This window comes from Micropterus dolomieu, linkage group LG07, assembly GCF_021292245.1.
Source record: "Micropterus dolomieu isolate WLL.071019.BEF.003 ecotype Adirondacks linkage group LG07, ASM2129224v1, whole genome shotgun sequence".
In the NCBI taxonomy this organism is placed as follows: domain Eukaryota; kingdom Metazoa; phylum Chordata; class Actinopteri; order Centrarchiformes; family Centrarchidae; genus Micropterus; species Micropterus dolomieu.
Window position 1 is genome coordinate 7,705,358 of NC_060156.1, and position 14,646 is coordinate 7,720,003.

A 14,646-nucleotide genomic window follows, 5' to 3' on the forward strand; every position below is an offset into this window, starting at 1 on the left:
CTAGCTTTTTCCAAGCAAACCCTGAGTAAGAAACCCTAGGTAAGCCTGGGATTCTTAGAAGCCATAAAAATAAATTATCTGAATCATTTTCTCAAGCACCAGTGAATTAGAAGCTTTATTCATGGACTATGAATGCTTTTAATATCTACTTTTGCACAAGATAAATGTGAAAATGTGACATTCAAGCTCTCAAGGGCTAAAACCCATTTCATTTTAAAGACCCCTTTCGCTTTAGAGACAAACATGTACATGGGTTTAAAAACCACTTAAGCCTCCAGGGGCCGCTAGAGAGGCTTTAGACTTTGGGTCCCGCTGAGTAAGAAGCTGTCTTTTTTAAAACATTTTTCACATCCACAAACATAGAGTACATCAAAATGTTGCCACAAGACTCATTTCTAAAAAAAAATAACCCACAAGAAATACAGCTTTGACTCTTAATTGATAGATGTGTACTGGTGAGTGCTGCCAGTCTTCATTCATTGCCATAGAAACTGAAGGCATTCTGAAGGCAACTGAATCATTCTTCACTTTTTCTCTTTTAACTTAAAGTTTATTCCTTAATTCAATTTAATTTAAACAATCATGTTTGGTTACTTTTGCTGTTCCTCAGAGTGTAGAAATCTACAAGGCAGTTATTAGTCTGAACTAGAACTGTCATTTTCTATGCTCCTGTCACAACTTTCTGTTCACACAAGATTATCCCGCTCACATAGGTGTTTAGCCAATTACACTTATCATTTTTGGAGTCTTATGCAAAGCAGGTTTTCATGCTAGCTGCCTCTTGAAGGCACAGGTTCCTGAAGGTAGACGCTCTGGGGTTGAATGCACAGTTTGGCCTACATTGCACGATGGTCGATTATACAACCACCGCCCCACCCTGGGGCCTCACAATTGATTTATTGATGTTCTATTGATTCCATGATATGCATTGATATTGGCTTTGAACCAAAGTATAGACACTCACTTTGTTTTCTTCAGAAGGTTTTGCCTTTTCTAGTTGTTTTTTGACTATTATAAATGACCTTCACTTACCAATGGGGGAATGCGGGAAAATAAAATGCTGTATTGATTTTGATTAATATTAACATGTACCGTATTCTCTCTTATTGTGCTGTTGAAAACACAAACTTATTGGCAAGAGACCAGCATAATTGTCCTTTTCCACCGCAACTTTTCAGGAACTCAGTAACCTTTTACCATGTTGTTATTGAAGGAACCAGGGTCGAAATGGAGTTCTTACAAAATGTAAGGTTTTGTAGTCTCAGCTCTATTTTGTGGTGTTTTTACTTTCTTCATATAATCTGGTTAGTGTTTATGCTGAATTTTATCTGTTAAGATTTCTACAAACAAAGAAAATTCCTGAATGATACCTTTTGGTTATGACAGGAGTATGTCTGCCTTAAACCACCCTCCTTAAATTTTGGACAGTGAGCTGAATGTGTCTTAAATTGCCACACCGGAGTTTACATCAAAGCAACAATTGGCCACAGAGACGTCCAATTGATGGAGCTTTTGGACAAGGTGATTAAACTGTCAACCTGCTCTTTCAGGGAGGACATCATTCAGCTAGATCTCCGAGATCTATGAACTCCTTTACTTTTACCAGCAGATCAAACAGTCCAATTTTAATCCTTCTCAATCATTTTCATTCACAGCTGAGCCTTGTATTTAAAGGGGAAAAGTGCTCAGAACATGGCATTCATAAACTGAATAAATAAAAATGAGACATTATTGACAGTGTCAAAAATAACCTGAAGGTCAGCGACATTTAATCCATTGTATCTCATTTTTAGGGCATCAAACACAAAACAGGCCAGGGGTTTGGAGTGTTATTGGCTCTGACAAACAAACATAATGCCATGCGCTCCTTGAATGGTTTTCATGTGCCAGATGTGCCTGCGTGTTTTTTATTCACATTTGGTATTTAGTCATGGCGTGGACTGTGAGCTTTCATTTCCTCTGTGAGACTGTAAATAAGCCTAGCATCCTCTGAGAGTGACTACATAAAACACTCTGTGGTTAGCAGACCTCAGTGCCTGCCAGAGGCAGAGGCTAAACCATGGACGCTTCACTTCTATCAAGTAAAGGCAATATCCTAGATATCTCTTGTTTATCTAGCAGAAGAACACACCATCAAAAGACAATGCTACTATAAAAGAAATATAAAAAGCAAATGTCTGAGGGACAAAAAGTATAAAGGAAAAAAGACACATTTGGGGGATTTTTGTCTTTTCATTGTTTTTTTTATTAACCAGCCAAAGCGATCAATTTTAATCTGATTTGTTTTGATTATTCTTAACATATGGTGTTTGATTATGCCATAAATTCATCTTCATTTACTGCAGAAATTATGCTATTTTGCAGGACGACATCATTTAGACAGATGTTTAGGAAGGTACGTATGTAAGGTAAAAAATCAGATTTCTTTTGTACCTTGATTCGTTCTACAGTTTAGAGTAATCTCTAATTTCTGATGCTCCCTTGGCCTTGACTTGACACGTGTGTTTGGAGCGGTTGAAATCACTTTTAAATATGCCTTTTCTCCAGAGGTCCCAGCCCCTTGTGATGTGACCCGCATGACTAATTCCATTTAAAGGGGAATAACACGCATTAGGGCTCTCACTTTTCTGCCTCACATTTGCATAATTTTGTTTGGCAACTTGGAAAAGGGCCATTAACAGCACTAAGACACACACTGTAAAGGATAGCGACGGAGGCAGATCAATACTTCATTTCAACATCTTTAGCAGCATCGGGGTCCAGATCAGGAGGCATTCACTAATTCAAATTCGTGCAGGAGTCTTGTGATGCTACCATTAGTTCCTGATGATAAGAAAACACCGTTGTACTGCCTCTCTTAATCTCTGACAGACACGTTCGCTCGATCAATAGTCTTTTACTTTTTTGTTGCTAAGACAAGATTGATTGCCAGCTAGTTGCCTGGGCTCAATTCCACTTCTCGCTTTCCTCATTATTGTTTCAATTAGGCATTCTCTAGAGACCATGTTTGGGGTGGCATTAAAAAGCAACCCCCTGCATTTCACTTCAAACACCGGATGTCTGGCGGAACAACCTTTGACACCAACTTTATTCAGGTCAAGCAGTTGAAGCGCCATCCAAACAAGTGGATTAAGCAGGAGAGGGGGGGCTGTCTGCGGGAAGCGCAGTGATGACCTGGGGAAGTTGCGACTCGCGCCAGTGAGGAGGAAATAATCACAATGTTACCTTCTCATGAATTATTAAGTACCCTGTGCCTATTTTAGTCCGACTCAAATTGCTGCATTTTCATCTGTGGGTCTGAGGCAGCGTGCAAGGGTTTTTTTTTTCTGACAGCTGTATTACTGCTGATAAGCGAGACTGTGTGAGCTGATCAAGTAGTGAGACAAGCGTTCAGAGCAATAGCAGCACAGCAGCAGCAGCGCTCTAGTCACAAGGAGCCGTGGCAGCAGAAGCAGCAACAGCACTATCAGTCACAGCAGAGGCAGCAGCGGCAGCAGCAGCAGCAACAAACTCTCTCCTGTCTTTTTCTCTTCTTTCTGGAGTTGTTTCCTGCTCAGAGGACAAAAGCTAAGGAAGTAGGAGGGAAGTGATCCGGGGCTGATAGCTGCCATCAAAAACAAAACCAAAACGCAGACCTGGCTGCCCCCATGCCTATCGAATTTGTTTGCAAAATCAAATTTGCAGAGGAGGATGAGAAGCAGAAAAACAAGCAGGATGGGGACAAGGAGAGCCTGATCGAGGAGATCTGCACACCTCCGGCTAAGGACTTGGCTGGGTTTGCTAACTCCTGCTCCCTTCATGGGATTAACCACATCTTTGTCTCTGGTCGCCTGGGCATCCGGCAGACTCTCTGGGCTCTTGCCTTTTTGACTTCACTGGCACTGTTTCTGTACCAAGCGGCTAAGTGTGCCATCTCATACTTGGAACACCCTCACGTCACAGCTTTGAATGAAGAGGCGACCCCAGAAATGGTTTTCCCCGCTGTGACCATCTGCAACATAAACCGCTTCCGCTTCTCCGCGCTCACCGACGCCGACATCTACCACCTGGCTAACTTAACGGGTTTGCCCCCCAAAAACAAGGATGGGCACAAACCTACTGATTTAATGTATCCTGCCCCTGACATGCAGGACATCTTCAACAGGACAGGACATCAGTTAGAAGAGATGCTCATGAGCTGCAATTTCAGTGGACAGAACTGTTCAGTGGAGGACTTCTCTGTGGTGAGTTAAAAAGTTTCTAAAAGTTCTGTTTTTGCTGGACTCCTATCGTAGTACATTAATTCACCATGATTTATTGGCTTTATCGAAACTTTTTTGTATAAATTAAGTTCAGTGAAAGTAAAACAAATCATACAAAACTACCGGTAAGCACAAAAGCAAAATGAACACTTTCAGGCAAGAGGAAATTTAATTCTCTTTGTGCTTGTACTCATCCCAGAGATCCATGTGGTTCTCTCGATACATTTCTGCATACAAGATTCATGGCTTTGGAACAGTCATTGAGCTGTATCTCTTCTCACTAAGTTCTAAGCAGCAACAGTGTTTGCCTCTTGCTGTGTGTTTCAGCCTGTACCAGAATCTATTATGTCAAAGAACAAAGGCAGCTCTGGAAGAAGAAAAACAGAGAGCTGTCGTATGTGCTTGTATACTTTTCCAAGGCAAACTATGCTTCAATGCTGCCTCCAACTCCAGTAGCTGAGAGTGCATGGCAACAAAATTGTCATCAAAAATAGCCGATTCTCTTCTTCCTCTCTTTTCCATCCGTCCCTGCCGCTCCACCTCTCTCTCTCTCTCTCTCTCTCTCTCTCTCTCTCTCTCTCTCTCTCTCTCTCTCTCTGAACTCGTGTACCTTTCAGGAGGGAAGGAGTAATGCTTCTTCAACGTTGTATTTCAATCTTGCCGCTGTTAAGATTAAATATTTAAAGACAGACATACATGATTTTTGCATTAGCTAGATTGACTAAAAGGAATGAAACAATTTCCATGAGAGAGGGAAAGTGTGCGTGTGTGAGAAAGGGAGAGAGATCAGGTGAAAGAGGGAGAGTTTGTGCCTGTGTTCTGTGCACTATTTATTAAAGGCTCTGTCCTTGCAGGAGATGGATTTCCCCATCTCTCCTGCAGGAATAGGAATATGCAATTGCTTTAGTGATGATAAAGTGCAAGTGTCAAGTCTTAATAGGGTATGTTGAACATTGATATGCTCACCTTCCTGAGACCTAAAGATTCTGTCTTATCACAGGAATGGCACTAAATTTCCTCTGATGTGCCAAATTGCACCAAAGAAATAATGACATTTCACTGCATCTTCTTCGGTTTCTCTAACAGCATATTGAGGTATTTATTTTGTTGTTTTTACAGCAACCCTTCTTACGGAGACATAAAATTACCTGTGACACGAGAATGGATCCACCTCCAGGAAATTTTCTCAGTTGTTCTATCAGGCAAAAGAAAATGTCAGGCTCCTCGGGGGAGCTGAAAAGTTTGACGAAATGCAGTCTGAAGCAACAACATGACTCTAAAAGTTTATAATGTGCTCCTAGCATGTTTGATGGCGATGTCCTCTGACACTTTGACACTCAGTCCTCCCTTATCACAATAATTAGCAGGCAATTCTGACATCCAGGAAATGTATGTCCCATGTCAGTCTATGAAACGTCCAGTAGCTCTTTAGACACTGAGTGGCTTCATCACAGATTAAGATCCTGTTGAAAGTTCTAAGCTGCTGTTTCCTCTCTGTTGGCTATGTGATCTGCATTTTCGGGGGTCTGTCAGTTAGATTTGTTCCAGCCTGCTTGCTGCCTCCACACATGACGAATCACTTACTCCGAGAGCTGGTGGGGAGAACACAACTGGGAGTGCATAGGGAAGAGGCACTGGGAGTTGTGGGACCAGGCAGGGAAGCAGAATGTAAAAATAACAGAGCTCTGTTCGTGTTTGCGTGACTGTGTATTTTGTAACTACAAATCGCACATCATTTGTTACAGCAAGAAAGTCATTATTACAGGTGATGTGCTATCAATCACATGTGAGCATGTACAAACCCACCTGCACCCACATAAAAAAAATGCCCTGCATCAGTCATTATTCTTCCTCCCCTGGGGCCCTCCTTCTGGATCAGAGTCAGGATACCGGTCTTGTAATGTGTTTTCTTTCGATTGATCATTGTGGGAGCTCCAGATGTTTTATTTTGGTAATGGCTACACGGATGTGGGGCTCTTGGGAAAATTGCATGATGAAATATAATTGCTATATTATCTGACATTTTAGCTCTTGTGTAAACAGACTGTGTTGTGTGCAATAGACGTCTGGATAACATTTTGCTTTATTCCACAAATAATTTCAAGTAATTCCTCATGATTGATAAACTCCTTGAACCCCCCCCCCAAAAACCAGGTTGTGAATTTTTTTTGGTTTTTTTTCTCTCTCTATTTTTAAGTTATTAGTTTATTACAGAAAATCATTAACTGGCTTCTATGAATTCACTGTTCGAACAAGTTAAATAAGTACAATTGTCTGGCTGTTCTAATTTATAGCAGTAAAATACATAATCACGCTTCAGAGAAAGTTGTTTTCCTCTTTCCAGCATCGTGGACCGGCGTGATTATTTAACGTAGGTAATAAGACCATTCTTTATAATTAAAGATTAGATTATTGACTTGGATTAATCACAGAAGATAAAGCTGATTCAACAAGCCATGAATAAATAGATTAATATTTTTCTTCCAGTCTAACTCTCAATAATTGTTCGTCTATTGTATGGCGCTGTCGCAGAGATGAGCAGCGAGCCCTTTGGCTTTTTTTAAACAGAGCTCTGAATTGGTTTGCTCTGACTCTCAGCTGTGTTTGCTGCTGCATTATCAGATTTTGCTCTCAGCAAGGACAGATCCCTTCTGCATATATTCATGGAGAAAACTAAACAGCTATAGGGTGGCATGCGAGGTGATCTATAAAAACCTGGGTTAACGGGGACGACAGTGAAGAGCTCTCCACCTACAATTTGTCATTACACTGACTGAAGGCCCCTATTGTGTGTTTTATAGATAATTGAATGTTTAATAGTATAAGTCACAGATGATGTTCATCCCCCCCCCTCCCTTGTCCTATCCTTCGTAGTGGGATGAAATCTTAAACCGCATTAATGTAAATCAATAATGTGAAGAAATGTCACAATAGAGACTTCATTATGAGTTGTTTTGTACTGTCCTTGTGTGGTTCATCAAAATAAGAGCAAAGGAAAAACATATTTACAGCCTAAATAAGAAAATCAAAATGATGTCTTGATGATAGTAAACTGTGGGTACAACTAGAAGACTTTGCAGCAATTGAGTGTGTTGTGCATAAACTATAGAGTTTGTACCAGTTTGAGGTGTAGTCACACAGAGGTGAGTCACCAAAACTACATGTACTGTGACACAAGTTTTACATTTTCCTGCCATGCTGAACCCATGTACAAATTTTATTTTTGACTTTCAGGCGCAAGGTCGCACCGCTTGTCAGTCTCTTACTCAGGCCCAACGTGGTATGTAAGATATGGTATCGAGACAGTACATCTGTAGAAGAAGACATAGGCGTGATCGCCCCTGTTACCACAAGCAAAGCATCCCCTTCCTTTCGCGTTGTATGTGAGTCCTGCAAAAAACTCCCATGCACAGGCTTTCATTCTCAGTTTTATATATACAGTATGTTTGTATGTGTGTGAGTGTGTAAATGTGCTGTACATGTGAAGATGACTGTGAGGGTGACATCCACCTCCCTAGTGGCTTTAGTGTCTGCACACCCCTTAACAGCATACACACCCACACACAGACACACACACAGACACACACACACACACACACACAGACACACACGCACACACACATGTCTCGCCAAGCCACCCACTTTCCCCCTGGTGGAGAGTGAGGAGTGTGGGAGCGTGAAAGTGACTGACTATCTGGACTTGCTTCGTCTCCAACAGCCTGTCAATTAGCCGTCTACAGTTCCACTGCTATGGGTGTCCCTGCAGCGTAGCATGCTGTCTGATATCTGATCCACACACCCAACACTGGAGGCCAGCACTGAGCGTTATTGCAACCCATAAATAAGCACATTCACACACTGTCTTTTCTTGTGTTTCCTTTTTACTTTTCTTACAAAATGCAAATAACTGAACACTGATCCCATATCTTTCGAGGCCAAAGGTTGCTGCTTTTGCAAGCCACTTCAGTCGCACTGCACTCCTTCACCACCTTCTCCTCCTCCTCCGTCAGCATATCAGAGGAAGATGAATTGCAGTGCAATTGGTCGGCTGCTCCTCCCAATATGTATCACCACTGTCTAATCAGATGAAGCCCACCTGTGACCAGCCACCGGATAACACCAATACGCAAACAGTTTATATTTGGGAAGATTTACCTTTTCTATCACTCCCTGAGCCAGTTTTAAAACCTCTCGCCGTGCCTCGGTTTGGAGCACTCGGTTTGATGAGGAGAATCTCCGGCTCAGGGACGGCTTTTAACTCTACGATAAAGGCTTCCGATGTTGTGGTACTGCTAAACCCCCCTCCTCTAACCCCTGGGAGTCTTTTACTCACAGAGACATTTGTCTCTTTCTGACAAGTCATACACCAAGCTGTTGCTAGTGTTAATGTGGCTGTACACACACACACAAAAACGTGTATTTAGAGTGTATATAGTGTAGATACAATGCTTCCCCATACAAACACACACAGGCTTCATCACAGATTGAGAGAGTTGACTCGCAAGATTGATCATGACTCCTGACTGGGTGCCCCTCCCTCTCTGGAGGATCAATACATCCTTCAGTCAGATTGCTTCCCTGCCCTTCCTACTCCAAGCCTGGTGTGACTAATTATCTTGTGCCTGTGTTTTGGGCCTGGTCTCAGCTGCATTTCTTAATGCCGTCAGAGTTGGGGAAGAATTTGATCTTTAGAACAAGATATCTGTTTGTTTTAGCGTATATATCCAGCCCAAATCAATCAATATACACTGTCTACCTTTTCCCTAAAGGGCGCTGAAATTATCGAGCAGTACAAGATGACTCACAGCTTGGACTGTGTGAGGATGGGAAGGAATGAGCTTTTTGATGAAACGAAATCAAATTTCAAGTCCAATCCAAAAGTCAAAATAGAAGTTTTTCATGTGCAGTTGATAGCGTCTGATTTAGGATCCAGCTAGTTTAGAGCAAGAAGGGATTTTGATGGAGATTGCACCCTTGGGCCTGATTTGATTAGGCCTACTCAGAAAAAAACTTAAAGATTACAAAACTGGAATTAGTTCATGTAAAAGAAAAGCATGTTTCTACAGGGTTGTGGTGGTAATGGCATAGTGAAGTTCTTTCCATGCTCTACATTACCAGTTTGAAAGGTTTCATTTGCAACTACTCTGCTTCAGTGACCCTATCAAACAAATAAATCTCAACCTGATTTACAGCTACGCACAGTACCAGCATATTTCCCCTGGAATGTTTTTAAAAGTACTAATTTACCAGTGTCTTTAGAATAAAAGACTGATTTCTGTTGGAATAAAGCTAATACATTCGTTTAGTAGTAAGTATGTATTTTTTCTTAAATATAGTTAACTGAAACTCCATTTTGTTTAATGAAGGATTCAGCACTTCTGCACATCCATCACAATAAGGAATTGTTTTTTGTGGGGTTTTTTTACAGTGTATAGTGATGATGAATAGCATTCACTGTGCAGATAACTATGATTATGAAAGCCTTTGGCCAAGCACACTTTAAATGCACACTTTTCTTCTTAGCTGCCAATGTGAGCTTTTTATTTTGTCATGTCTCCCAGTCTCTGAATACATTAGTGGAAATTCCTCTGAAAAATTAACCAAGCTTGCTTTTAGGCCACCGTCACATAATGGATTCGTGCTTCTTCATTTCCCTCGCTCGTATGGTTTAATTACTTTGGGAGAGATAGCGAATGCAGGAGGTGGACAGAAAAATAGAGACACCTTACAATGTAATTTGGTTCGGTGCAAAGGTGTTATTTTCGCTAATGAACTAACATTAAAAAATCCATTTTGTTTATTAAAATAAAAGCAGTAAAGCATCTTAATATTATGATGAAAACTGAAATGCTCATGGACTTGGCAATTAAAATAAGCCAGAAAACCTAAAATATACATGGTCAAAAGCTGAGAAAACTAAACTCATACTCTGAGGGGGAGACTGTGTCAAGGAGGTGTTAAATCAACTCAGTGGATATTTCTGAGGCCGTAGTTGCATTGCAAGAGCATCAGGAACACCTTAGAATCTATTGTTTGGTGTCCCCCCTCATTGTGTGCACCCCCTGTATATTTGATATTTCAAATAGATTTGAAATGTAGAAATCACAGTGTGACTAGGATGAAAATGTCAGTCAGCTACAGTTCAGCCGGTGGATATAGCATACAGCACAAATGTCATAGTGAATATTTACCCCTGGCATAGTCTGAACATGAGGGCCTCGTCTGTCCGCTTGGCTGGTCACTTGGCCCTTATTCTGAATTATGTCGAATGTCACACACTTGCCTGTGCCCCTTTTTTTGAGCATGTAGCCACACACACACTGCACATAAAGCCTCGACAAAAATGCTTTTTAACATCTTATTTTTCTGTTTTTTTCCCCCTCTCTGGTACATTACTGTTGGTTTGAGTTATGCAAACAAGTTTTGAACTATAGTACATAAACACTAAGGTGTCACGACAGGTGTGATATTTTGTCTGAATCTATATGACTTTGTGGTGTAAACCACCTGAGCAGGGGTTCCTGCATGATGATATTTGGCATACTTTGGCATACAGCTTCCTCTTGGGAGATGAATGCAGTAATTTGTCAAATGTCGTCGAGGTTGGGTCAGCAGCAAAAGCACCAAATTTTCTGTTGTGTAATGTTCAGACAGACAGAAACCTAGACATTCTATAATATTAATTAATTTACGGAACAATACGCCATGATAGAAAATGCTGAGTAATTGAAGCTAATGCCTTGCTAATATCAGTAGCTCCTACTGGCCATCATTGAGGCCATTTTCTGTGGAGGGACCATGGTTATATCTTTATACTGTTTTATAAAGCTTAGAGAGATCAATGGCAGACAAAAAATTTTCCTCTTATACTATTACTGTTCAAGAGCAGCTGCACTGATGCAGATGTTTTGGTTGTTCAGGTGCTTCCAGTGAAATATATCTGATTGTGATTTTTTTTGGACAAAAAATTACTATTATTTTATTATTTCTTATACAATAATATTAAACAAGATTTTTTTTTTAAATCAGTTAGACAAAAAGTTGACCGACAAACACTTTAGATTTGTGGTATACTTAACATTACTCAATCTGACAATGCTGTGAAAGTGGGCTGACAACACAATGTTTAAAGCTCTGTGCTGTTGCTGCTTGAGCTAAAGTTAGCTTCACAGACTGACAGAAGTAACTTCTTCACAGATCTAAATTCTGGAAGTCCTAATTCAAAACTTTCAAGATGATATGTTGAGAATTGTGATATAATGTGCTTAAAAGTTAAAAGTAAATCATGACAACTTTGATGTTCACCACCTGACTGTTACACTCAACAACTCAAACTAGCTACAGGACTCATCTAAAACTGACACAAGGCCTACAGAGAGTGTTTTAACAAGACAACAGCTAAGATTTAATTTTTTGTTGTTTTGCTAACTCACAAAATAAATGTTAATTACCTACAGCTAAGTACATTTTCAGCCGACAGTTATCATCATAGACAGGGGAATCAGCGGTCACAGCTTAAATTTCCGCTTGCTGCAGCTTATTTAGACACTCATTTATATAAGTTATAATTAAAATTGCAATTTGAAAATTGCACTTACTCAAGTTACAATTTGCATATAAAATCAATTAATTGATTGTTGTTGCAGTGTATTTGTTTCTGCTTAAGTCGGCCTGAAACACAGCACATTACACTCTCACTAGACATGGATATTGTATCACTCTACAGGCATGCCTTCATTGTAACTATGTAAAGCTACAGTTTTCCTCAACATACAATAACCTCCCATTTGTCTTTTTCCTTCCTCTCAGACGCATCTTGTTTGGGTAACGCATGGACTGTAAATCTTTCACCTGATGTTGGCAGCTTTGTCATCAGGCGCTGTCCGTGTTGACAAAACACTTGACCTTCAGGTGCAGCGAAATGTCATCTGATTTAGAACACCCAGTTTGAATTGCCACCACTCATTTTGTCACCCAAGCGCTGCATTTTGGTTAGGAATTGTCAGAGCAAATGCATTACAGTGTAACAATCTGGCTTAAAGCATAAGAATCACATGAAGGAGTCTGAATATAAGCTGTACATAGCATTTGCATAGTTACTGCATCTTTGTGTGTGTATGTGTGTGTGTGTGTGTGTGTGTGTGTGTATGTGTCTGTGCCTTGCTTGCATGCATTAATGTAATTGTAAATAATATGCAAATGGTTGAACATTCACCACATAGTTTTCTTTAGCTTTGATGCCAGTTTGTTGGTCAAATAAATGTGAAACATCTAGACTTCTTTGGCCCTGCATAACAGAGATACTAGATTTATGCTCTACAGAAGTGGCATTCATGTTGAAAATCATGACTTTATCCAAAATGACAGCGAGCGAAGCCATGATGCACTGTGGTCTTGATGACACTGCAGATTGCTTTATCGTTATACATGTATAATGCAATGTTTAATTTATATTTAGGAAACATTGTTGTCTCTGCTCATCACCTTTTCCCCCTTAATTTATGCTTCTCCTTCAGTTAGTATAGTACCTTTTAGTCCAGTGTAACATCTGTCTAGCTATATTTACCTACATTCCTCATGCACCCCCCCCCCCCTCACGTGATGCCGAGCCACTGTTAGGCGTGTTTGTTTAAACAAGCGTGTAACTGTAGTCATGTTCCCCAATGGTGTTGTCAAGATTCATTCCGTGTTTTCCTAATGCATGCTAATGAGAAAGTTGTGTGCATTTGATTGTCAATAACGTGAAATACGGCCCTGCTCCCTAAATGCTGGCTCCGTTCAATAACCTATTAAAGTTGAATCACAGATAACTTGGCGCGCATCAGGAAAGCAATCTGAAATTTGTGCTGACATTGATCCAGCAGGAAGGAGACCTATTGCTCCGATTAACACTGTTGCCCCGGGAGAGGAGTCTCTTGGCCATTAATAGCCCACTGTCCTAGATTTAACTTAGACCATATAAAATGCTTTTATTTATGAGACACATAAGGAGCAGAGCATCATGGACGTAGTAGAGTAGTACCTTTTAACTGTCTTTTGGAGCTTTGTTGTTGGTCACAGTGTGTTTTATTTCCAGGTAATACTCTAGCCCCTACTGCTTTTTTAATCTCTTAATGTAACATAAGTTGCTGTAAAGACTAGAGATACAGCTAAACTGTTCACTCATTGTATAGTAGCAGCCAGTTGAGAATTGTTACACAAAAAATATTGGAACACTGTCTCTTAGAAATTATGTTTATATAATACTAATGTGCAAAATCATATTCCCATGAATTCCATTTTTAATCAACATATCTGCCAAGTCACAAAATATACTTTTATTATGATACTGAAAGTATCAAAGGCTATGGTTTGGTTAAATGTTAATGATGTAAACAAGTAAGAAACTAAGACCACAATGCCTAAACAGAACAACATTTTGGACACTGTCAAAGGTCATGCACACACTATGCTGCACAAAAAGCTAGCGCTCCCTACACTCGACAAAATGTTGCCACTGAACATAATGTAGACAGGTATTACATTTCTCTTCAAATGGACAGTATTTTGCAGTATTTGCAGAATATAGCATCATTTTCTTGTAGACAGGCTTGAATAATAAGGTAATATCTTCTTGTCATTGTTCCTTTTCTTTTTGATTTTCTTTTTCAGCTTATCCTTCTTTCACTCTGGGTGCCAAATGAACTGCATTTTCTTACGCATTTAATAATCAGAAAAGTCAGAGTGGACTTGATTTTTTTTAGCTTTATTTTAGGATTATGAAGTTGTGGCATTTGGGGTGCCCTTGACACCAGACTGAGCATTTGAAGTTAGGGGGTTTGAATTCCTAGTTACAGTTTCTTGCACTTTGGGTGTCATCTCAGGACCAGCAAATTGGTGTCTTGACACATTTTAAACAGTGCACAGGAACATCTGTAAAATGCCATGGACCCTTTCTAAGTGTGCCAATTATTTGAATACCAGATGTCTGTGTGATGCTGTAGTTTAATGCCAACTCATGGGAGGCTGCTATAATTAGACCCACTCAAAATGCGATTGTCTGATCTTACAAGGAGATGAAAAGCATGTAACATGCACCATGGCTGGAAAAGACAAATAGCTCATCTATTAAACAACCCCCCAGGAACATTGAGTGGGGGAAATGACAGATCTTTTCAAAACTGCGGTCTCATCCATTTAATTATAAACACTGTGATAAGGGCGTCTTCTTAGAATAAATATGACCAGTAATGAGGTATGGCATCGCTGTTTACGCGTGTCCTTGACATTCACTTTGAGAATAAGGAAAGCGGGTAACGGCATCCTTCTAAACAGATCTTGAAAGTCCATGGGAAGGGATAAATGTCAGTGGGCTTCACTCACAAATCACTGTGCTTTTTTCTTCTTCTCTGACCTTCACTATGTC

At 40.2% G+C, this 14,646-nt stretch overlaps 1 protein-coding gene across 1 annotated transcript in view; it reads left to right on the forward strand.

Annotated features, from left to right (window-relative positions):
• The first annotated feature begins 3,647 nt into the window (after positions 1-3,647).
• asic4a (acid-sensing (proton-gated) ion channel family member 4a) overlaps positions 3,648-14,646 on the forward strand; it is a 77,978-nt gene continuing 66,979 nt past the window's right edge. Inside the window, exon 1 of the mRNA XM_046053925.1 lies at positions 3,648-4,223. Coding sequence (XP_045909881.1) covers positions 3,648-4,223 — 576 coding nt within the window. The remainder of the gene's footprint in view (positions 4,224-14,646) is intronic.